The sequence below is a fragment of the Caretta caretta genome, chromosome 2 (assembly GCF_965140235.1).
Source record: "Caretta caretta isolate rCarCar2 chromosome 2, rCarCar1.hap1, whole genome shotgun sequence".
NCBI lineage: Eukaryota > Metazoa > Chordata > Testudines > Cheloniidae > Caretta > Caretta caretta.
Genome location: NC_134207.1, coordinates 83,194,847 through 83,220,614, shown reverse-complemented (window position 1 = coordinate 83,220,614; position 25,768 = coordinate 83,194,847). Strand labels below are relative to the sequence as shown.

Sequence of the window (25,768 nt, the reverse complement as noted above, 5' to 3'; positions counted from 1 at the left end):
TGTGTGGTAATATGCTGCGGCCTGCTGGACTCCTCAGGGTTTTTTTAATCAAGTTATTTGCTCTTTATGCTGATTTTTCTGCTAACTCATTTGACTGTGCATAGGAAAGGCTTTATATAATGTGCCTGAACTGATACCACAAAGAGTATTGCAAAACTGATCCATTTGTGGTTGTGGGACAGTTTCAGTTGTTGTTTCATCTATAGAAAACTGAAATTTACAGTGAGTTGTTATATTGCAATATATATGCAATTGTGCAATACCTCAATTTAAAAAAAAACTGAGCAGTAATCTGTTAAGAAGTTGTAATCTTTCCAGACCAAAAGTGTTCAGGAAACCTGTGTGGTTTCAGTGGTTCCTTTGCATTCTTTTTGAAGTATATATTACAGACTTCACATTTGGATACCTTGTCTTTGATGTCAGCATTCATGGGTGACAAGTGTGGGGCACCTTGAACTCTTTTATTACACCATAGAATACCCAGATGGGCACTGTGGGTTATACTTACGTACTATTTCCAACCTCATGTTTTGTGGTGGTATGATACAATGCCCTTTGAACAGAATCTCACCATATGTAGCAATTTAATCTCTTTAATCCCAATAAATTGTGTGTGGGGTTTTTTTAATTCTAGGAGATATACCTGGCTTTTTTTTGCTGGCCACATGTTTAGAATTATTCTCTCAAGCTGTTTGGTTCAATTGTTTTGTGTTTCTCACCTGTGCTTGCCAAACTTTTTTCAGAAATTGGTAGCACTTGAATCAATTTACTTCAAATCCCTCTTTCTGCTGCTCCCTGCTTTCTTCAGTTACGGGTACTCTTGAAAGCATGTCCACATTAAGAAGCTCCTAACCAAATTTGAATTTCACAATTAACGTGCATTTTTAAAATTTCATTATCATTTTCTGAAGTTTAAATGGTGTCTTGCACAGTGGTTTCTGTACTGAGGCTTCCAACCTCTCATCTGTTTTTACCTTGACAATTTTTTATGCACAAACATATTCATAAAGATGTTCACAAACAAAATCAATATCTAACATTTGTTTTTCCATCTGATCATAGTTCTGTTGAATATTGATCAGTGCTTTGGAAGTATGTGCCACTAGATTATCACCATGAAGAAATATGGCCTAGAGACCATGTGATCACACATCAGTTGTGATAACAGGCTCTTTGTTAATCTGCAAATATTTCCATATTGGTGCCTCTTTGACAATGTATTTAATTCTGAAAAGTTTTTCTCTTAATCTTTCAAGTGCAGTTCTGTCTTGTTCTTAAGCAGCATTCTAAGTGGAATACTAAACATGTGGCAAATTGGGGATGAATTTGATAGGGTATATTAACATCACTTCGAATCTCAGTAAGGCCTCCTTACTTTGGGGTCTTTCCATTTATATAATTATTTCCACCTTTCTTGGGTTTGCTTGAACTCCTTTGCCCTCCAAAGTTTGTGTCCTACCTAACTGATCTCCTTCAGCCTGTCTTGCTTTTGTATCTGGATAGTTTTAGGTTTTTTTCTGTAGTATGTTGCAGATGTTATGTAGTCTCTCGTTATGTACTCCTGAGGGAATTCTGTGTCACTACACTTGCACAGAATTCATGTACCCCACAGATTTCATTGCTTCCCCACAGAAAAATGACTTCTGACAGGGAAGCAAAGGAAAAGGCACGCGAAAATCCCCGGCAGTGCAGGCAGGTTTGTTTGGGCACCTGGAGCAGCTGGTAGAGATGTAAATAACTGTGAGGGGGCGGGTGAGGCTGGGCAGTCATGTAACAGAGAAAGACATACGTTCTGACCCTATTACTCACTTTTGTGGCAACTTTCCATGGAGGGGAAGGACTTGGAATGTTTCTGAGGAGGTAAGCATAGGGCAGACTCTGTTTCCCTCAGAGCAGAATGTAGCAGCCTGCCTGCTTAGTGAATTGTTCCTATTGTCTTTGTGAATTCCCCCAGGAGTATAAAACAGGTGTAAAAGTTTTAAGACTCCTTTACACTGCCAGAGTGGTGTAAAGGACAGTATGGCCTTATAAATGCTTACGGTGCTTTAGTGATTAGAACTGGTCTAAAATTTTGGACTGAAAAAAAATTCCTATGAAAATGTGTGCCATGAACTGTTTCCTACTGACCTTTCTGGAGATGGTCAGTAACCAATATAAATTGAGTGTGTGATTCCCAAACCCTCATTTGGTCTTCAGTTGCCTATGATATAACACTGAGCATATGGCTGCATATATTTGTTGACTAATAACTAGAAATAAAGGGTCAAACCTAGCTACGTTACTATTAGGCAAGAGGGTTTGGGGATTTCCTCCAGTGCTCTCTACTCCCATTCTCCATCCATTGTATTGTAGTTTAAATAAATTACTGAAATAATTGAAACGAGTAATTATATTGCATTATTTTTACAAATAAAATATGCAGAATATTGCAGAATTTTAAAATATTGTGTGCAGAATTTTTAATTTTTTGGTGCAGAATTCCCCCAGGAGTTATTATGGTGATCATTCCCTTTCTTCTTCCCCCCTGCCAGTTCAACAATTTTTTCAGCAGATCATTACCAGTTATTTCCCCCTAAACCAGCTCTTCAAAGATCTGAGATGTAATACTTTGGTATATCTCAGAAATTGAGTCAGTTCTGAAGGGAAGGTATAAACATAAATCTACCAAAAGGGGGAATACAGAAGATAACTCAGTTAATATAACTGCCTACATGCTGGATATAATACAATATTAATGTGATGTGCACATATATGTATTGGATAGCAGTGATGGTAGAAAGAAAAGGAGGACTTGTGGCACCTTAGAGACTAACTAATTTATTTGAGCATAAGCTTTCGTGAGCTACAGCTGCAGCTCACTTCATCGGATGATAGTAGACTGGTTGTAGGCTTTTGTCATGAAAAACTGTTTCCAGATTTTTGCAATTGACTCTTAACAATTCCTTTCTCCAGTTCTCAGAAAAACATTCCATTTCCTTTCCTCTCCCCACCTCACCCGAGGATTTTTTGCCTTCAAATAACCATAAAGTGAAATTCGACATTTTATATATTTTTGTTGTCTAATGGCTGCTCTTTGGTATTGAAGGTCAAAATGATGAAATACCAAATCTATATCTGTGAATCTCACTCCTGTGGCACTGGGGAGGAATTGTGGCACAGTATGGCTATTTCTTGTTCTACATTTATGAATATTGTTTCGCCAGTTCTAGGATATTTGCCAATTCTAGGGGTTACAGTGGTTGAGAAGCTGGATATGAGTGTGCCCTTGTTGTCAACAGTGTGCCTTTGTTGCCAAGAAGGCTAATGGCATTTTGGGCTGTATAAGTAGGAGCATTGCCAGCAGATTGAGGGACGTGATCCTTCCCCTCTATTCGTCATTGGTGAGGTCTCATATGGAGGACTGTGTCCACTTTTGGGCCCCACACTGCAAGAAGGATGTGGAAAAATTGGAAAGAGTCCAGTGGAGGGCAACAAAAATGATTAGGGGTCTGGAACACATGCCTTATGAGGAGAGGCTGAGGGAACTGGGATTATTTAGTCCGCAGAAGAGAAGAATGAGGGGGGATTTTATAGCTGCTTTCAATTACCTGAAAGCGGGTTCCAGAGAGGATGGATCTAGACTGTTCTCAGTGGTAGCAGGTGACAGAACAAGGAGTAGTGGTCTCAAGTTGCAGTGGGAGAGGTTTAGGTTGTATATTAGGGAAAAACCTGTTCACTTGGAAGGTGGTGAAGTAGTGGAATGGGTTATCTAGGGAGGTGGTGGAATCTCCCTCCTTAGAGGTTTTTAAGGTCAGTCTTGACAAAGCCCTGGCTGGGATGATTTAGATGGGGATTGGTCCGGCTTTGAGCAGGGGGTTGGACTAGATGACCTCCTGAGATCCCTTCCAACCCTGATATTCTATGATTCTATGTCCTTGGAAAGTGCTCATTAGATTTATTTTAGTAAGGCAAATGTTAATAAAAGTGGGTAACTCTAGGGATCAATACTGAGATATAAAGCCTTATACCTCAAACTCAGCAGTTCAAATTCATGACATAGATTTTGAAAGTCCAACAGACAAGTTCCAGCATTATATATACAGCTCTTAAGATTAGAAGTCTGAAGTTTTGTTACATTACATTATTGAAAAAATCAGAATCAAGTATACATGGTCAGTTTACATGTAGAAATACTGGGGAAAAAGCAGAATGCTGGACTTTCTGGTATCTTTGGCAAGTTGCATAGTCATGATTAAGGTTTGAGAGTGAGCACTGAGATTTTTGATCTCTGAATGCCTGGAGGCTAGATGTATCTAGTTTACAGTTTTCTGATTATTGAGGGCAAAGAAGCTGGGGAGGAGATGCCATATTTGTTATCTAAAAAACAAAATGGCTTCTACAATGAAGAGAGGAGAATATGCTCACACTGGTAAGTATCCATTTAAAAAATGTGAAAAATGCTATATAATGTTAAAAGAATGTCCTAACTAGATGAGCAAATGATTGATCTTGGTGTGACAACTTTTTGATGACAGATGATGTTATTTTTTAATGTAGGTCCTGACCAGATACCTCTCAGGGAGGAATTTGAACAGATCATGCTGAAAGCTATGCAGGAGTTCACACTGAGAGAGCGATCCTTGCAAATGAGTGGTCAGTGTATCTCAGTGTCACCAGGTCAACTCCCTTGGCTTGCTAGGTTAATCACCAGTGTATCTCAGGACCTGGTGCATGTGGTTGTTACCCAGAATTCTCTGGCTGAAGGCATTTCAGAAACTCTGAGATCTCTCAATGAAATGAAACATCAGCAAAGGCTACCAGATTATGTTGTTGCAATCTGTGCATCAAAGAATAGAGGAAATGAGTTCTGTGTAGTAGTCTTAGGTGAGTAACTTTACAATATGATGCAGTTACATGTGCAGTCGCATTATGCATTTTGATCAAGTGGTTCATCTTTAACCTCTCCTTAATAGTTTTTGTTCCCCTTTTACACTTGTGCAATAATATTTCTCTTTCTCCTTTTATTCCACTAGGACTTTGTGTAGTAGTGTCTACAGGGACATTGGTTGGCGAGGGAAGAATAGCTGCATGATTTCCAGCAGCTCCTCCCTGAAGCAGATTCACTAGCCTTACAGGGTCCTTGTGCTTGGGATACCTGAAACCTTGCTCTTCTGCATGGCTGCCTTGGGGAATGGGCCCAAAGTGTCCCTTATGCAAAATAGTGTGCATATCTTTCCCTAGTTTACATGGCAACTATACTATTTTTACATTGCAATGCTGACCACCTGATCCAAATGACTAGACTACAATTATTTTGCATAAGAATATAAAATATAGGGCACTGTTTCTGCCAGGCTGTTTTTTCCACAACAGGCTTTTATAATAAAGTTGTGTGCACATGGGTATGTGTATGCCTGAAAGATGAATTTGTGACTACACTCCTCCCTTTCTTATGTAAACAAATTAGTCTTGTCCCATTTTTTTCACTCTGGTGGACAACTTTCTCTTCACATTTTACCAGAATTTTCCATCCCTTCTGAGGAGCAAGTTCTTATACTGTATACCTCCTTTTGGTACAGAATAGCTCATGGACCCACATGTCTGTAAACAGTAGCTTGCAAAGAATGTGCTAAAATGACAGAATATATTCTCCTGTGTCCTATCAGAATAGACTTGACTGTGTTTCTTGTTGATACCCCCCAATCTCTTCTGCAAAAGGCAGGAGAGACCCAACGCTGAAAATTAGTAGGGCACGTCACTTCCATAAGGCCATTACGTACTGGGGAGTTCATTATGAGAATGCACTGTATTTAACCTCGATCTGTCCTTTCTGTTCTCTAGGTCAGTATCAGTCTAGAGCACTGGCAGAAGGCATGCTGACAACCAGTGAGTTTTTAAAAGAGATCAGTTATGAGCTCATCACAGGAAAAGTTAGTTTCTTGGCATCACATTTCAAAAACACGTCTTTGGGTGAGTGAGTTTAAGGATCTGAAGTTTCTACTAACGGATGAATCTCCTGATTCTTTTGTGCATCTTCTTGTATTCAGGGGTTAATGTAAGGCGCAGGGAGCAAAATGCAGCTCCCCATCCTCTATTAAAAGCCGAGGAAGAGCTCTCCTTCTCTCACTGCCTTGGTGTAGTGAGTATGAAGGCATGTTCTTTCTCTCTTCCTCGGCTGGGCAGCGAGAGCTCCCCATCCTGTTACAATCTATTTTAACCACTTCATAGGCTGAATCTGATTGTGGGGCATCCATAGTTGCTTGCGGCTTCTGTGTGCTAATCAGTCAACATATTTTCAGGGTATTTGTTCCTTTGCGATCATCAAATTTTACTGCAGGCTGTAAAGGAGCAAATATGAAACATCCAACTGTGGTTTTGGTGTTGAACTTTATACAAATGCCCAGTCACTAGAAAAACTGAGGATAGTCAATGTGACATATTGGAACATGTGTTATAAAGATTTTCATCACTTATCTTTAATTCCTTCCAGACATATTTTATTTTTTAAATTCTTAAATAGGTGATGATTTGGACAAATTGCTAGAGAAAATGCAGCAGCAACGAGGGGACAATGTTGTAATCCCTTTTAATGGAGATGTTAGTGAATGTGTGTCATCTCAGGAGGCAGCTACCATGGTTTCAGCACAAGACTCGGGTAATGTTTTTCTTTGCTGGATTTCACAAAATGCATGTGCCACAAAGTAGTCTGAGGACACTGTTCAGCCAGGCCAAAATTGTTAATATCACAGGCTGAAAACAAAAAGAAAACAGCAGCAATAATCTTGGCCAAGGTTCTTTCATAATAACTTTACTACAGCACAAAAAGCTTCCTTTTTCTACCTTTGACAGTTCTCAAGCTGAAATATTTTTGCTCTAAGTTTGTGCTACAAACTAACTGGAGCATACAGAAATTGCCATTTATGGCTGACTCTCTGGACTGATCGCACCCTGTTACGCCTGGAGAGGAAGTATGGTCTTGAGCTTAAAGCACAAGAGATCTGTGTTCTGTTTCTGATTGTGTCTAGACTGCTTATGTGACCTTGTGCAAGTGTCTTAGCCAACTTAGCCATGATACACCTCAGTTTCCATATGTGTAAAATGCTGATTATACCTACCACACACAGGTGCTATGCGGCTTAATCAGTGTTTGAAAGTGCTTTAAGTTTCTTGTATCAAAACTGCTCTAGAAGTACAAATACCACTATTATTTAATTATATTGTTCAGTGTGATATGTAATATACAGTCACAATGGATGAGCTGAGGATGGACTCCCTGTCTTAATGTTGAATTTAATTACCTCTTACCTTTTCAGAACATTACCATTCAACATTCGTTTTTATATAATAGTATTGGCAAAATAAGTAAAACTGATTTTCTATGAGTTCTGAGATTCCTTTGGGGCCAGTAATAAGGCAAGTGATGGATAAATTTGAAACCTTGGTGAGGTCTTGCCTTCACTGGGAAAAAAGGGTGTGTTCGTAACTCAAACAAGCTAACAAGGTAAAATCCTACTGAAGACAAAGCAGTTTGTAGCCTGAGCAGAGGACAGCAGTTCAAGTTAAAAAGTAGGCTGTCTAGTGAAGACAATACCTTAAAAGTTCAGCTTGGGTTTTATTTGAAGAATGAACAAAGTTTTGGGCCAATTCTTATTTGTGGTTACTGTTCGTGTGCAGTAACTTGCTTTTTGTGAAGGGACACACCCTTACACTGGTATGGAGGAAGCTAGCGAGCTCCTCTGGGCCTGTTTCAAGCTAATAAGATGCACCTTGTTCAGCCTGGAGAGGGAGGAGCTTAAAAGGGGGGAAACTTACCACAGGAAGAAGGCTCCTCCACCCAGAAACTGCTGGTAACAGAGATAGTTTAGCTGAGGAGAAGACAGTCATGAGATGCACCACAGAGACAGCCATGAGATGCACTAACAAAGCAATATGCCCTAGGAAGAGGGGAAGAAGGTAAACCCCACAAAGGGGCAATAAACTCTGAGAGACTGAGCCCTTACCCCTGTATCTCTAGGGGCTGCTTGAAAGACTGGTCCTCATGCCAGACAGATCCTCCTCCTCTTGCAAGAGGAAGGGAAGAGGAGGAACCAATCCCCTGCCCGTGGGCAGTTGCCCTCAGACAGCTTCCCCAAGGGTCGCCAACTGGGGGAGAAGAGAGGGTGAACAAACGACAGTGAGACCTGGGGGGGAGAACATGGGTAAACTATGCCTGATACAAGGGGTCAAAAAAAAGGGGGGAGCTTTGAGGTGTTTGAGCTCAGCTGCTCCACACACATTGGAACTGGAGCATAGTATAAGTGGGTAGCGGAGAGGCAGTAGCAAGGTACCCAACAACAGCAGTTGCTTCAACAGTGGATCGCCCAGCAGCAGGTTAAAGCCACCCAAAACAATACCTGCTGAGGCAACTGATGACTCAGCAGCAAGAGTTCCCAAAGGAAATGTTACAGCAGATAGTACCAACCCTATGTCCACAAGGGGAGACGGGAGCGTCACGCTTCCACTGAAGGGGTTCTTTCACCTGCACCAGAAAAGCTCACCAAAATGGGGATGGAAGATGACCTTGAAGCCTTTTTAGTCACGTTTGAGAGGGTGGCACTGGAAGCCCAGTGGCCTCTAAAACGATCTGCTCCAATCCTGGCCCCTTACTTGATGGGTCTGGCACAGTCCACCTCCTGTAATCTGGATTTGGAGTGGGTGAAAGATAACAAGCAAGTGAAGTCCACCATCTTGGACTATTTGGATATTTCAGAAGAGACCCACTACCAGTGGTTTATGGACAAGAGATACCCCAAGGGGGCGTGATCCTGAATAGTAGCACAACAGCTGAAAGAACACTGCTGGAAGTGGCTCCACCCAGAGGAATACTCAGGGACCTAAGTAGCTGAGGCCATTGTAACGCAAGAGTTTATAAAGATTATTGCCCATGGGGGACAGGGCGTGGGTACTACAGCGTCACTCAGGGACGCTATCAAAAGCAGTCAGGTTAATGAAGGACTTTGTAGAAGCTGAAGGGTCACTTAAGGCAGAATCAACCTGGACGTCAGCAGGGCAAGGGACGTGGGAGGGAGGTGAGCCAGAGCCCACAGCCATCTACCACAGGGAGTCAGTCCTAACGGTGTCCTCCCAGATGGACAGACTGCCACTTAGGCCCAAGGCAGCCCTGGGGAAAAGGAGGCAGAGTGCAAATGCAATGCTGCCAGAGGGATCACGGGGTACCCTAGACTACTGAAGCATGGCTCACAGATGGAGGTCCAACCAGCACTCTGCAGGCAGGCTTCCCTAAACCTAGGAAACAGGCTGGCAACCCAGCCCATTAACGTTCTATTCTTGTGGACAGACAAGGTACATTAAGAGGGAGTGAATGCTGATGGAATGTGAATATGCCTAGGCCTGGAAAAAAAACTCCCCCTAAGTTGATGGTACCTGTCCTAGTCAACGGGAAGCTGATTCAAGGATTTTTGGACTCTGACTGCAGCCAGATGGTGGTCCAGACCTTCATGGTGGGAAGTGACACTACTCCTAAGAACATGATTCACCTTCAATGTATCCGTGGCGATGTCAAGTCCTATCTCAGCCAGCAGCTACAGCTGATGGTGGGAGCCCATACTGCGGTCACCACCGTAACTGTAGCAGAAAAGTTGGCTTATGCTGTGATCACAGGCTGAGATGGGTGCTTATTTTTTTTTGGCAGGTCATTAATACCCAGCTCTCAGGTGCAAACAAGAACAGGGGTCAAGTGGGGATACCAGCTCCCCAGAGCTTGGAAAGTCTTAGAGACGCTGACAACCCCGGGGAAGGGATGTCCTGAGCAACACAGCCACAGACCCCCACAGGGGAGGAAGAGGCAGGCCATCAGGACCTGGAAGCTCTCCTATGGGACAGGAATTTTTTGTTAGAACACAGGAACAACTCTATATTAAACTGTGCATGTGAGCAACTGGACCCCATAAATGGAGAAGTGACAGAGTCTCAGGGAGGTGAACGATACCCACACTTTGCACTCAAGAAGGGGTGCTTGTATCGAATCGAGAAGATTCAGCAAACTGGGTTGGTGAGGAACCAGCTGCTAGTACCACGCCAGTACAACCAGGCCGTGGTACAGCTGGAGCATGATATCCCCTGTGCAGGACCCTTGGGATGAGAAAATACGTTGGCTTGCATATTAGCCCAATGCTATTGGCCAAGTGCACACCATGAGGTGAGAGAATGCTGTTCCTCCTACCCAGAAGGTCAGCTAATCAGCAGCAGGGGGATCCCTAAGGCACCCTTAGTCCTTCTGCCCTTGATTGAGACCCCCTTGGAAAGGATAGGGGTGGACATGGTCGGACCTCTAGAAAAAACTGCAGCAGGGCATCTGTACATACTTGTGATGCAACCAGGTATCTGGAAGCTGTTCCTCTCCACTACCCAAAAGTGACAGCCATAGCTCCACGGCTCTCGAAGCTCTGCTCACACATAGGGTTTCCCTGCAAAATATTAACAGACCAAGGGTCTAAATTCACTTCCCAACTGATACAAGAATTATGCTCCTTCCTAAAGGTCAAGTCCTTGGAGACCTCAGTGTACCACCACAGACCAATGGTTTAATAGAGTGGCTTAATAAGACACTGAAAGGGATGTTGAAGTGCTTTGTCAATGACAACCCCAAGCAGTGGGACCGGCTACTCCCAATACTCCTGTTTGCTATAAGGGAGGTCCCACAAGCCTCTATGGGGTTCTCCCCATTTGAACTGCTCGATGGTTGCCAACCATGGTGCATCTTGGACTTGCTGTGAGAAGGCTGGAAGAAGAAGACATGGGGGCCTTAAGTACGACCCAATATATCTTGCAGTTAAGGGTGCAACTCGGAAACATAGGTGGGGGGAGGGGTCGCCAGGGAGAATTTGAGGAAGGCCTAGCACACCTAGGAACAAAATTACAATAGGAAGGCATGACTACGGACTTTTCAGCTGGGTGACCATGTTCTACTACTTCTGCCCACATCTGAGTCCAAATTAATAGCCTGATGGCAGGGTCCATTCAAAGTGGTCAGGTAGGTAAGGCCTGTGGACTGAGATCAGACTATCTGAGTGGAGGAAGGAAACCAAGGTCTACCACGTGAACCTTCTCAAACCTTGGAGGGCGCAGCAGGCCCTGCTGATAACTCCTATTGTAGCAGAGCCAGAATTGAGGCCCCAGGTGCCCAGTGATGAAGCTCCAGGAGCAATACTGGGGGTGAATTGCTGTCCCCTGCACAAAGGAAACAACTCCTCCAACTAATTGGGGACTTTGCAACAGTGTTCTCCAACTGTCCATGGAGAATGTGATTGGTCCAACATCACCTAGAGACTACTGCAGGCCAGGTAGTTTGAGAGAACCCTTGACCATTGCCACAAAAGATGTAGATATGGTCTGAGAGGAAGTTCAAGCGATGCTGGAGATGGGGATGATTATAGAATCCAGAAGTGAATGGAGGGGCCCCATAGTTCTCGTTCCCAAATCAGACAGTATGGTTCAGTTCAGCATCAACTTCAGGAAGGTCAGTACTATCACAAAATTCAACACCTACCCAATGCCAAGGATGGACGAGTTAGTAGAATGTCTGGGACCGGCGAAGCACCTGAGCACTGTTGATCCCCTTATCCCCTTCCTTGCAAGAGAAAACTGCTTTCTCCACCCATTTTGGGCACTTCCAATTTAAGACCATGCCTTTTGGCCTCCGTGGAGCTGCCGCTACCTTGCAATGACTTATGAATAAGATCCCCAGCTCCTACCATCAGTATGCGGTGGCCTACATTGATGATATTGTCGTCTACAGTCCCTCCCGGGGAAGATCACTTTCAGCATTTAAGAGCAGAGTTTAAAAGCGCTACAGGAGGCAGAAATTCTGGCCAACTCAGCAAAATGTAAGGTGGCTATGAGTAAAGTAACCTATTTGGGGTGCCACATAGGAGGTAACTTGGTGAAGCTGGTGGTCAGTAAGATGCAGGCCTTCAAAGCATGTCCTGTCCACCAGACAGAGGCAGTCGGATGTTTTCTTGGCCTGGCAGGATATTACTGGTGGTTTATCCGCAGCTTTGCCTCAATCCCTGCCTCCCCTGCGCCAATGAACCTCATAGAAAACAGCAACCCTAAGAAGATCCATTGGGATAAGAAGCATGAGGAAGTGTTCAGGGAACTGAAAACATGACTCTGCCAGGCACCCATGCTCTTCAGCCATGATTTTTTTTTTGAATTTATATTATGCACAGATGCTTCTGACATCTGCACCGTCCTCTCGCAAGACTTCCAAGGGGAAGAACACCCAGTTCTATACCTAAGCAGGAAGCTATCCGCTAGGGAAAGTCATACTCCATTATTGAAAAGGCAGCATTAGCTATCAAATGGATGGTAGATGCCCACAGCTATTACCTTTTGGGTAGACCCTTTTCCCTGATCATTGATCACACACCCCTACACTGGATCCAGACCACGAGGGATATGAATCCCTATATAATGAAGTGGTACCTTGCACTATAACCTTATAGTTTCCAAGTACAACACCAGGCGGGAAAGGACCATACTAACACTGATTTCTTTTCATGGGAGATTAGGGATGGAGACAACCCACCCCTGAACAGCCTTTCTGTCTTGAGGGGTGGGATGGGTGAAGGGACACACCCTCACATTTTATGGAGGAGACTAACAAGCTCCTCTGGGCCAGTTCGATACTGATGAGATGCACCTGCAAGGCTTGTTCAGCCTAGAGGGAGAGGATCTTAAAAGGGGGGAATTTACCCCAGGAAGGGGCGGTGAACAGGAAGAAGGCTGCCGCACCCAGTGACTGCTGGTAACAGAGGTAGTCCAGCTAGGAGGAGACAGCTGTGTCAACCAGATCCTCCTCTATTGCAAGGGAAAGGGAAGAGGAGTAGTAAACCCCCTTCCCGCAGGCAGGTGATCTCAGAGAGCTCCCGAAGGGCCACCAACTGAGGGAGAAAAGAAGGGTAAACAGTGGAAAGTGGGACCTGGGGTCCTCTTCCCCCCTCCCACTTTAAAATCTCAGTATTTAGTTAACTGATTGTTTCTAACTGTTCAGAGTTTATTTTTGGGTTTTAAATTGTACATTTAGGGCCAAATCCTTTCTCAGTTTTTACTCAGCCTTTACTCAGGCAGAACTCTTAATGAAGGCAGTGGGAATTTGCCTGAGTATATAGGAACATAAGAATGGCCATACTGAGTCAGACGAATGGTCTGTCTAGCCCAGTGTCCTGACTTCCAACAGTAGCCTGTACCAGACTCTTCACAGTGCAATTATCAAGTGGTCCATCCCTTCTTGTCTAGTCCCAGCTTCTGGAAGTGAGAGGTTTAGGGATAACATCCCCTTGCTACAAGTTCCACAGGTTGACTGTGTGTTATGTGAAAAAGTACTTCCTTATGTTTGTTTTTAAGATTGCTGCCTATTAATTTCATTGGGTGACCACTGGTTCTTGTGTTATGTAAAGGAATAAATAACACTTCCCAATTCACTTTCTCTACACTATTCATGATTTTATAGATCTCTATCATATCTCTTATTGGTAAGCTCTTTTCCAAGATGAACAGTCCCAGTCTTTTTAATCTGTCTTCATAAGGAAGCTGTACCACCCCCTAATAATTTTTGTTGCCCTTCTCTGTACCTTTTCCAATTATTATATTTTTCTTTGAGATGGGGTGACTAGAACTGCACGCAGTATTCCAGGTGTGGGCATACCATGGATTTATATAGTGGCATTATGATTTTTTCTGTCTTATTATATATCCCTTTCCTAATGGTTGCTAATAGTGTGTTTGCTTTTTTGACTGCCACCACACATAGAACAGGTTTTTTCGAGAACTATGCATGATGACTCCAAGATCTTTCTTGAGTGGTAACAGCTAATTTAGACCCCATAGTTTTGTATGTATAGTTGAGATTGTTTTCCAATGTGCATTACTTTGCACTGATCAACATTGAATTTAATCTGCTGTTTTCTTGCCCGGACACCCAGTTTTGTGAGATCCCTTTTTTAACACTTTGCAGTCAGCTTTGGACTTAACTCAACTGGATCAGCCTCGTCCACCTGCTTGTTAACTCCCTCAAAGAATTCTAATAGATTGGTGAGGCATGATTTCCCTTTACATAAGCTATGTTGACCCTTCCCCAACACATCATATTCATGTGTATTTGATAATTCTGTTCTTTACTATAGTTTCAGCTAATTTGCCTGGTATTAAAGTTAGGATAATTGGCCAGTATTGCCTCGGGAGCCTTCTTTAAAAATCAGCATTACATTAGCTATCCTCCAGTCATCTGGTAGACAGACTTATTTAAGTGATAGGTTGCATACCACAATTAATAAATTTGCAATTTCATATTTGAGTTCCTTCTGAACTCTTGGGTGAACACCATCTGGTCCTGGTGACTTATTACTGTTCAGGTTATCAATTTGTTCCCAAGCCTCCTCTGACACTTCAATCTGGAACAGTTCTGAGATTTGTCACCTAAAAAGAATGGCTCAGGTGTGGGAATCTCCCTCACATCCTCTGCAGTGAATACTGATACAAAGAATTCATTTAGTAAAGACTGAATAAAACCTGAGAGGCCAGTCTGCCCCACTTACGTACGTTGTGTAATGCCTTACTCCACAAGTAGCTGCATGGAAATCAATAACATAAGCATGGCAGAATTGGCACTCAACATTTGGCCCAAAATATCTTCAAATTGTTACTTAAAATACAAAGATGTTAGTTGTATATTGCTTAAAATAAACAAACTATTACTATATATATTATCTTTTTAAATGGTTTTATTTTTGTTTTTTTAAATAATTTTCTCCCAGGCACATCTTTGAGCCAAGTTTTCCATCCATCCGCACTGGTTTTTGTAATAGGAAAACAGACAGAGCCATAACTAAAATGTTACTACAAGGTAAAATTTGGTAGTAGTACGTTAAGAGTTTAAATTATTCAGGACTAGCGAAGTGTATATAAAAGTGCATAGAATATACCCACTAACTATTTTTAAGTTTAGGACTGTACCTGCTCTTTGGCAGATGTGAACATTGACACATGCTTAGAGAAAACATTTCTCTAAATGATATAATTCCAGGCCCCAAAGTTTTCGTAGCTAGCTTTGACGCAACTCCTTCCGTAAGGTTTCCATGTACATCCATGACTAAGCTGCCTTAAAATCAGGACTTCTGCTCCACCTCTTGATTGAGGGTCTTTGGTCTCTCACTCAACCTTTCATTCCAGTCCATTTCCATAAACAAGTGGCCAGTCTGATGCTGTCATGGTCACACAACCGAGAAGGTAGAAACTATGATGGTTTGACTTTTCAGGTAAGTTCTCACCAATTGGCTTGCCACCCAGTAAATGAGAATTGTTTCAATGTCGGCACAGCAGAGCAGTAGATGTCATTCCATGGGGCCTGAGCACAGCAGTCTCAGCAGTGTATGGTTGCTCCACATGTGTTGGCATGTTCAAGGAACTGTATGTGGCAAGAGAAGGTTAGAACTACATGCATTGCTTCCCTTAATGGTTGCAATTCAGGCATTGAGGTTAGGCACTGAGGTTTCACTGAGTTGCAGCCTTGTAAAGCTTCAAATCATTACATGCAATGAAAAAATGGCCACTACCCTGCTGAGAGTATCTTGTATGTAACCAAATTTTGATCTGAAAAGTAGATTCTGTGGTGGTGATGTACACCAGTTTCACCATAAATCTAGGATTTATTCTGTTTGATGTACATCTATTTGATGATGTAAACCAGAGTATTTTGAAGGCTGCTGTTCAATGTAAAATAATTTAAATTTTGATGCTTTTTTTTTTTACTAGATTTGGATATTGCCACCTTCCAAATTTATCAGCCACAGCTTACAGTTGCCAGAAAGCTTTTGTCCCAGGTATGTGCTATAGCAGACAGTGGCAATCAAAGCCTGGATCTGGGCCACTTCAGCAAAGTAGACTTCATCGTTATAGTCCCTCGTTCAGAGGTTCTGGTGCAGCAAACCCTTCAACGGATTCGACAATCAGGTAATGGGATGGGGAGGAAAGCAGTGTATTAAATCAAACCTGGGTATGTATGTATCCCTGTTATATAGTGCTAGAGTAAACTGTTAAAAAAAATTATTCTGGAGGTCCCAGCTTTGTTCAGTTATTTAGTGTCACATGTAAGTTCTAAAGATTGGGCCAACTGCATTTACTGTGTAGGTGGCAATAGGCATTGCCATATTTACCTAAAGACTGAAAGAGCTATGACCTGAGCTATAACATCTAGCAGTTGAAATGAGAGAACTGGGATGAACAAATGGCTTTTCATTTTTTCCCCACAATAGTATATTCATAGGAACACAGGCATTGCCATACTAAGTCAAATAGTGGTCTCTCTAGTCCAGTGTCCTGTGTCTGGCAATTGCCAATAGCCGATGTTTCAGAGAAAGGTGCAAGAAACCCCTTAGTGGATAATTAATGGAATAACCTGCCTATTGAAGTTTCTTCCTCCCCCTATCCGTTAGTGGTTGGCTTATGCTCTGAAGCATGAGGGTTTATAACGTTTTTAAAAATTGTCATATTTAGTATAACTATGGATTATTTATATAAATGGCTAATAATTTTTTAATCTTATTAAGCTCTCGGCCTCTGTCTTGTTGCAATGAGTTCCATGGGATAATTATGCATTCTGTTAAAAAAAAAAAAAGTTTTTATCAATTTTAAACATGTTGTCTTTCAATTAATTTGATATTTCCTTGCTCTTGCTCTCATATAATGAAAAGGTAAAGAGGGATTTCCAGTGCAACTTCTCTATACATTTTTTTATATGCCTACCACAGAATCATCGAAATATGTAGGACTGGAAAGGACCTTGAGGGGTCATCTAGTCCAGTTCCCCCGCCACGCTGAGGCTGGATCAAGTATACCTAGATCATCCCTGACAGGTGTTTGTCTAACCTGTTCTTAAAAACCTCCAGTGATGGGGATTTCACAATATCCCTTGGTAACTTATTCCAGTACTTAACCATCCGTATGGTTAGAGTTTTTCCTAATATCTAACCTAAATCTCCCTTGCTACAGATTAAGCCCATTACTTCTTGTCCTACCTTCAGGGGACATGGAGAACAATTGATCATAGTCCTGTTTATAACAGCCCTTGACATATTCGAAGATTGTTTTCAAGTTGTTGTCATCCTCTCCTTTTCTCAGGACTAAACATGACCAATTTTTTTAACCTTTCCTCACAGGTCAAGTTTTCTAAACCTTTTTTCATTTTTGTTGCTCTCCTCTGGACTCTTTTCAGTATGTCCATATCTTCCTTAAAGTGTGGTGCCCCAAAACACTGTAACTGAGGCCTTACCGGTGCCGAGTAAAGTGGGAGGTTACCTTCTGTGTCTTACATACAGCACTGCTGTTAATACACCCCAGAATACTTTGCTTTTTTTGCCACTGCATCATATTGTTGCCTCCTATTAAATCTGTGATACATTGTAACGTCTAGATCCTTTTCTACAGTGCTACAGCCTAACCATTTCCCATTTTGTGGTAGTGCATTTGATTTTTCCTTCAAGCGTAACACTTTGCATTTGTCTTTTGAATTTCATCTTGTGGATTTCAGATCAATTCTCCAATTTATCAAGGTCATTTTGAATTCTAATCCTGTCCTCCAAAGTGCTCTAGCAACCTCTCCCAGCTTGGTGTCATCTCCAAAATGTATAAGCACGCTCTCCGTTCCATTGTCCAGGTCGTTAATGAAAATATTGATTCGTACCAGACCCAGCACAGAGCCTTGTGGGAACCCTCTGGATATGTCCTCCCAGTTTGACAGTGAATCATGAGAACTACTCTGTTTTTTTTTTTAACTAGTTGTGCACCCACTTTATAGAATTTCATCTAGACCACATTTCCCTAGTTTGCTTATGAGACTATCATGTGGAACTGTGTCATGCGTTCCTGAAATCAAGTCTTCTCGTTTATTTTCCCCATAAAAACTAAAACAGTCGCAGTCTTTTCAGTAAGAAAAGGAGTACTTGTGGCACCTTAGAGACTAACCAATTTATTTGAGCATGAGCTTTCGTGAGCTACAGCTCACTTCATCGGATGCATACCGTGGAAACTGCAGCAGACTTTATATACACACAGAGAATATGAAAAAATACCTCCTCCCACCCCACTGTCCAGCGGAGTTTCCACGGTATGCATCCGATGAAGTGAGCTGTAGCTCACGAAAGCTCATGCTCAAATAAATTGGTTAGTCTCTAAGGTGCCACAAGTACTCCTTTTCTTTTTGCAAATACAGACTAACACGGCTGTTACTCTGAAACCAGTCTTTTCAGTGACTCCTGATAAAGAAAGCCTCCTATACATCTAATGTATTTGGTTGTCCATCTCTGAATCCCTTCTCTTTCTGCTTTGATATTATTTTTGACATAAGGTGACAACAACTTAACACATTATTTGAAAAGAGGGTGCCTCATTGATTTATATAATGGCATTATTATTTTCTCTTCCATTCCTCATACAGTCTAACACTATGTTTCCTATTTTGCTGCTCCTGTGCACTGAGAAGAGGTTCTCTCTCAGCTGTTCTTTATGCTCAGGTTGAATATAATAATTTCCAAGACAGCTTACAGGGATTGCAGGCAAACTGCTACTGTACTTCCTTCCCATTGGAGTAGGCTGGAGGAATATGGCAGTAATTTTAGTTTTGTTTGAGGGGAATAGAAAAGATTGACCCAATATTGGGAAGAGGCATATGTAAACTTATGAATTTTTGAAGGGGATTCACAAGTATTTTTTTTTCAGGTATCCATCTAGTGGGAAGAATGTATTAGCCAAGTACAGGGAAACTAAACTTATTGTCATTGAGTCTGACCCAACTCAATGCCATATTGAAGATTCTTATATAGATCTAAATTATTTTTTTCTAGTAATGTTATGAGTCTCCAGTCTGCTTATAAATCCATCCCCTTGGAGGAAATCTAGAAGTGAGGAAATAATTTTCACCCACCACGGTGAAAGTAAATCTATCCCAGTAATGCCAAAGTGTCAGTGTAGACACCGCGCTTGGTTTTGTCACAGTAAATGGTCTCCAGGAGGTGTCTCACAATGCCCATCCTGACCACTCTGATCAGCAGTTCAAACTCCACTGCCCTGCAGCCAGGTAAACAAGCATCAGGTGGACGACCCTTCCCCTTCCCCCTTTAAAGCCCTGGGACTTTTTGAAATTCCACTTCCTGTTTGCTCAGCGTGGAGCACTCACATCGCATCTTCCCAGCTAACCATGGCGGCTCCATGCAACAAACACTCTCCCTCTTGGACCACTGTGAAGCAGTTGGATCTGCTGAGTATATGGGGAGACTAGGCTGTCCAGTCCCAGCTTTGCTCCAGTTATAGGAACTTCGATACCTACTGGCAGATTTCCCTTGGGTTTTATGAGAAGGGCTACGAATGGGACACGGTGCAGTGCTGAGCGAAGATAAAGGAGCAGAGGCAGGCATACCAGAAGGCAAGAGAGGCAAACCATGGCTCTGGTGCTGTGCCCAAGAGCTGCTGCTTCTCTCAGGAGCTGGATGCCATCCTTTGCAGTGATCCCACCTGCACCACCAGGGACACTTCGGAGGGGCTGGAGGCAGCGGACAGGGGACCTAACCCCGAGAACAAAGTTGTGGATGAGGAGGTGGAGTTGGAGGATGTTGTGGAACCCGTGAAAGGGTCGTGTGGTGTGGCAAGTCAGGAACTCTTTTCCACTCCGGAGGGGTCTAGTCCATCCCAGCACTCCATCTCCGGTGAGCATAACGCAGGAGAGGAGACCCCAGGTAAGTGATCTTTTTGGGTTGATGCTGCTTCGTTATAGGATGTACAGCTGTCCTTTGCTCTGTATACTGTAGAAGTGGGTGAAGGGAGAGAAATGTGTAACACTAGCTGTGTTTCAGTGTGCTTCACATTCCTCTGCTGCCCTACTTAGCTGCACAGAACAGGGTGTTGATGCACACTGAAATTTCACGGGACTCCTCCAGAGAAATCTTTAGAAAACTTTCCTGGAAGCACTCAGAAACTTGTGCAGGGACCAAAGCGGCACACAGGCGAGCAGCATAGGGACCAGGGAAGCTGCATGCATGCAGGAGATGCACCCTTTCATCCTTGCTGACCCTCAGGAGTGAGATGGCTTCAATGACCGCTGTCTGTGGAAAATGGTGGTAGAATTTACAATATTGTCCTGTCGCCTTCACTGATCCTCTGAAAACATCACCTATATCCTTTGCCCCATCTTGAACACCCACCCCTCACCTGGGCCGAACTCCCCATGTTTAGGGTGTTCACTGAGATGTGTGCATGCCAAGGGACAGTGAGAAAGTGATTAGTATGTTAAGAGGTGTATTTTACTATAATGATTCAATGCTGTGCGTGAACTAACAATCATGCTTCTATGTATTGTTTCTTGTGTTACTGTAGATGTGGCCTTCAGGGGAACCCCCTACAAACCGGAGAAGTGCCTCTACCAGATGAGAAAGCGACCAAGGCAGAGCAAGGAGGACATGTTCCGAGAGGTGATCCAATCCTCCTGAGTCAGAAAAAAGAGAACACAGGGAGTTAAGACAAATGGAAAGGTGGGACAGAAAGGACAGTGTGGAGCACATTCTGAAGGCTCAGGAGCAGATGATAAAAGTGATGGAGGAGCAAACAGAGATGTTGAAGTCCCTAATCACACTGCAGGCAGAACAAATGCGTGCTTGCCCCCTCTTGCAGCCAATAAAGAACTGTTTCCCATGTCCTCCCCAAACGCCTCCCGCACATTCCTTGTAACTTCCTGGAAATCTCGGTATCCCATTCACTCCACCCCTTAGGACAGCTTCCAAAATGATAGCTGGATTTACGCACAGCTATGACAGCCTGCCCTGCCCAATCCTGTTATCTCCCTACTCCAACTCTTTTATGTTTGTTAACTGGTGTTTAATAAAAACAAACTCTCTGAAAGATAACCAATCTTTATTTGTGTCCTACACGTAGGGATTGCTGCTGGTAGTAAAACATACGTGCATTTTAATAATTCGCTTACTACAAATCACACTCTGGAATCATCACAAGTTTTAGGCAAAATAAGATAACAGAAATTTATGAAGAAATTTATGCAGATTGCTTTATAGAAATACGCATTACTGGAGCTCATTATCAAAATGTTGCCTCAACGCCTCCCTGATTTGAATTGCCCCCTATTATGCCCCTTTAATAGCTCTGGTATCTGGCTGCACAAAATCAGCAACCAGGCGATCTTCCTCAGTGCTCCACCCCGGGGAAACTTTTCATTCATAGCCTTACAAAGATTTTGGAGCATGCAACAGGCTACTATGACAATGGGAATGTTTTCTTCATTCAGATTTTTTAATCTGCCAAACGCACAATTCACATTCATTCTGCACCTTCTCAGCCTATGTTTGAAGTGCTCCTTGCTGCTGTCCCTTTACCCGCTTCTACAGTATACAGCACAAAGGACAGCTGTATATCCTATAATGAAGCAGCATCAACTCAAAAAGATCACTTACCAGGGGTCTCCTCTCCTGCATCATGCTGACCGGATATGTAGTGCTGGGGTGGGCTAGACCCCTCCGGAGTGGAAAAGAGTTCCTGACTCACCACAAGACTGCATGACCCTTTTGTGGGCTCCACAATGTCCTCCAACTCCACCTCCTCATCCACAACTTTGTCCTCGGGGTTAGGTCCACTGTCCGCAGCCTCCAGCCTCTCTGAAGTGTCCTTGGTGGTGGATGTAGGATCACCACCGAGGATGGCGTCCAGCTCCTGATAAAAGTGGCAGCTCTTGGGCGCAGCACCGGAGTGATGGTTTGCCTCTCTTGCCTTCTGGTACGTCTGCTTCAGCTCTTTTATCTTTGCTCAGCATTGCACCATGTCCTGTTTGTAGCTCTTCTCACAAAACCCATGGGAAATCTGCCAGTAGGTCAATATGACTTTCCCACAAAAAGCTCTATGCCTCTCGTCAAGGTGGTTTTATATTGTCGGCAAAACAGGAGAGTTTTGTTGGCAAAAGTAGCACTGTAGTGTGTACATATCTCCACTCTTCTGTTGACAAAAGGCAACTTTTTTGACAAAACTTTGTAGTGTAGACAAGGCCTTATTTGTAGATAAAGGCAAAGGAATTTTCCTTTTTTTCTTTTTGGAAGGTGTTCTTGTTGACTTGGGCCTAGAAGAGAATGGGACAGCCTATCAAAGAGCTGAGAAATATGTAGTACGGCTAGATAATGAGATCCAAACTAAGTTTGAAGTTTTTATGAGACGGGTGAAGCAGAATCCATACACCTTGTTTGTGCTGGTTCACGACAATGCCCACATTGATTTAACAAGGTAAGTGCTTCACCATAACAAGGCAAAATTTATTCTACTATATATTATTACTCAGGATTTTTAATAAATCAAAATTATGATCTCAGCCTGATGTCTCCTTGTGCCCCAGGCATTTAAAAATTCATAACAGAAGTCATCATCTTTGTCCGTCCTAGATATTTCTTAAAACTATAATTCAGATTCATTTTAAGATTTAAGGTGAGGTCAACTTTAGACTTTTCAATCCCTAGCAAGAATGCTCCTAGGGTTCCCTCTTTCATCCTTCTCCCTTTCCTCTGCATAGCCATTCTCATCCAACTTCTCATGTCTTTCCCAGTCCCATTTCTTTCCCATCTGTAACTGAGCAGAGTAGAAGAGAAAATGATAATCTTCCTTCCCCCGATCCCACCTGTAGCCACAAACCAGTACTCTAGAACAAAGGAAAGGGCGAGGTTTTTTTTTCCCCCCTACCGAATGAGATCATCAGGGAGGAAACTGGTCTCCATTCTTCTACCTGTACATCACTGCACAAACAAACCACTTACTGTAATGCCCGGTGGCCACGGCACGTTTAGGGGGCAATCCAGAGCAGTAGTCCAGTGTGCATGGGTGGTCAGGTAGCCAGCAGGTCAATCTGTATTAGAAGAAGTGTGGGGCAATGGTCAGAGTTCTTGGACAGGTCAGCAGCTGGAAAATACAATCCAAGGGACTGGGTCAGTGGGCTGGGAAGGTGAGATCAGATGACGTGTTGAGGCAGCAGGGGAAGTGAAACAAGGCAAGGTGGTCTGGTGAGCAACCAGTTGGCACTAGTCTATTGCTCAGACAGCTTCGTCTTCCTTTGTATAGTCCAGGTACACAATGAGAGTGCTGCCTGTCCATCCAATCAGAGGTTTGGGATGTGACTCCTGTAGGCCTCTGGTATGAAGGCTGTTGGTCGTGGGAGCCTGTTTAGGGCATCGCTGTGGTATAGCAGCTAAGGCTGCTGCTTAAGGACCTGGTGAGCCTGGGTTCAATACCAAGGTCCTGACATACCCAAACCTTCCCCGTGTTAGCAAGCACAATAGTTAACTGTGATCTTCCCAGTTAGTCAGGTTGTTTAAGCCTGAGTATTTTTGTTTTGTTTTTATTTGAGTAGTACAGAAAAAATAACTATTTGCTACAGAGAGATAACGAGAGTCATTTGTTTTCTCTTCCTTTAAATACAACCGTGGTTACTTAAATTCGAAATAGTGATAAAGCATCATGAGCATGGAAGGTAAGTGTCAATGTTTAATCTGAGTGGCACAAAACACAGAGACTTTCTCTCCATGTGAAGTCCCATCATCACACATTGGAAAATGAAGGCTATACATTATACTGCCTTGCTCCATGCAAGAATCAGCAAAAATTCTTACTTACGTAAAGACAGAGATAATTTGACCCATATTTGAGACCAAAATATATTCCTCCTTGTTTCACTGCTCAAGTATTCAGGTACCGTTTGTATGGTTTTGGGACACATTTGGACTGTCGAATTTTAGTAAACAAAATGTATTCTTGTTATTGTTTTCTCAAAACCAAATTAGTATTATGTTTTTATTGTGGTGCCAAATATGGAATTCTCCTGTATCCTGTAGGTTTATTGAGACAAGTGAGTGTTATGTCCACCTACCAGCAAGTGGAGACAGGAAATCAAACAAATGTTATGCCCTCAAAGTCCCCTATATAAGGACTGCTTCTGGTTGAGCAATCCAGTTAATTTTTGTGCCTGCTCCCCCATCTCTCCCCTCTCCCCATTCATGTAACAGCCCAGTCCAGCTGATACGCTTTCTTCTCTTTTTAGCTTGTTTTAAACTTTTTTCTATGTTCTGATCCTTTAAATTGGCAGGCTGATTTAGTTGCTTCCCAGTGTGGGACTTCGCTCCATTATTTCTCCCACACTCTTGGACTTCTCTATGCAAAGCACCTTGCTGGTTTTACCATTTCTTGTTCCTTTTCAGAAAGTCTGATGACCTGGGGCTTTTGATTCCCTGTAAATCTAGAGATTTTAATGTTACCAGTTGAATCTGAAGGCGACAATAAAGCCGTTCTGTGTGTTTTTATTTCCACAGTGCCATCTCAAGTTCTCTATCACATGGTGAACCCAGTCATGGACTGGCTGATAGAGTTATTAACTGCAGAGAAGTCACTGAAGCTTTCAATCTCCTGGTCCTTCAAGTCAGCTCTTTCCCCTATGCCCTGCAAACACAGCAGTCCAGAATAAGCTCTAGCAACGAGGTACATTGGATACAATTTGACAATATGGTGAGTGTGTAACTGTTCAGCTGAGAGCTGTAGTGTACTCTTATATTTGCCACATTCTAGAATGCGCAACCCAGATGTATAAACAGAAACCGGTGGAGAAATCTCTTTTCCACACTGGAAATTGTTGACTACCTGAAGTTACAGTGGAATCCCAGCCCTTTTCTCCTTGGGGCCATTGGAGGCTGAGGTGGCACTGACATTTAGACTTAGAAATAGCACGTTTTCCTTTGACCGGATAAAGCTTTGTCTATTACAGGGATGAGCAAACTCCGAGTTTGAAATTTGTTGAACCTCCTGAACTAATTTTAGGTATAAAAAGAATGAATATTTTGATGAGCCTTATACACTATAGGTGTACTGCACTGTACCCTTTTATTATTCTTCTGAATCCATGTACATAATGACAAATTCCCATACATTAATTACACTGTACCTGCATTGCATGAGAAATAACTGCAGTGCATTTACATCAGTAAGTGCTCCATGTATATTCATTACATAATTCTGTCACTTGAAAAATACCAATATTACAGACCTATATAAGCTAAGAATATGTATTTCTTAGGCCAGGTCGTATATTGGTATAAATACATCACTTAGGGGTGTGAGAAAACCAACCTAAACCTCAGTGTAGACAGTACTATGTCAATGGGAGAGCTCCTGTCTACATAGCTATCGCCTCTCTGACTGGAGGAGCTTTCCTGGCGGTGTTGTTGTGTCTTCGTAAAGCCCTAGAGTGGTGCAGCTGCACTGGTGCATCTGTAGCACTGTACGTGAAGGCAAGCCCTTAGTTATTAGACCTGAATATCAGTAGGCCAATGATAGAGTGAGTTTAAAGCAAACTGATTTTGCCCATAACCAGTCTATAGTCTTGGTACTATGATGCTAGCACTTACTATTAATGTCATCCTAGTATCCTGCCCTTGTATGCAGGCAATCACCATAATGCTAGTAACTAATGCTTATATCAGGGAGACTTCCTGACATTAGCTCTACTGGGAGGAACTGCATCCAGAATTAAAACTAAAAGCACCTTAAGGGGGGTGGGGGAAATACAAAAGACAGCAGCCCATGATTAAGCTTGTTTTGTAATAGGTAAATCATCCCATATCCCATAGGAACACAGGAATTTCCATACAGGATCAGGCCCAGGGCCCATCTAGTCCATTATCCTGTCTCTAACACTGGCCAGCACCAG

The 25,768-nt window shown here is 42.8% G+C and overlaps 1 protein-coding gene across 9 annotated transcripts in view; it reads left to right on the top strand.

The window, feature by feature from the left end:
• GREB1L (GREB1 like retinoic acid receptor coactivator) overlaps positions 1-25,768 on the top strand; it is a 227,626-nt gene that overhangs the window by 153,308 nt on the left and 48,550 nt on the right. For all 9 annotated transcript variants that reach the window (XM_075125292.1, XM_048840428.2, XM_048840432.2 and 6 more), the window contains 6 exons: positions 4,537-4,863; positions 5,821-5,949; positions 6,500-6,634; positions 15,793-15,990; positions 22,128-22,308; positions 24,378-24,570. In XM_075125292.1, the coding sequence (XP_074981393.1) occupies positions 4,537-4,863; positions 5,821-5,949; positions 6,500-6,634; positions 15,793-15,990; positions 22,128-22,308; positions 24,378-24,570 (1,163 nt within the window). The remainder of the gene's footprint in view (positions 1-4,536; positions 4,864-5,820; positions 5,950-6,499; positions 6,635-15,792; positions 15,991-22,127; positions 22,309-24,377; positions 24,571-25,768) is intronic.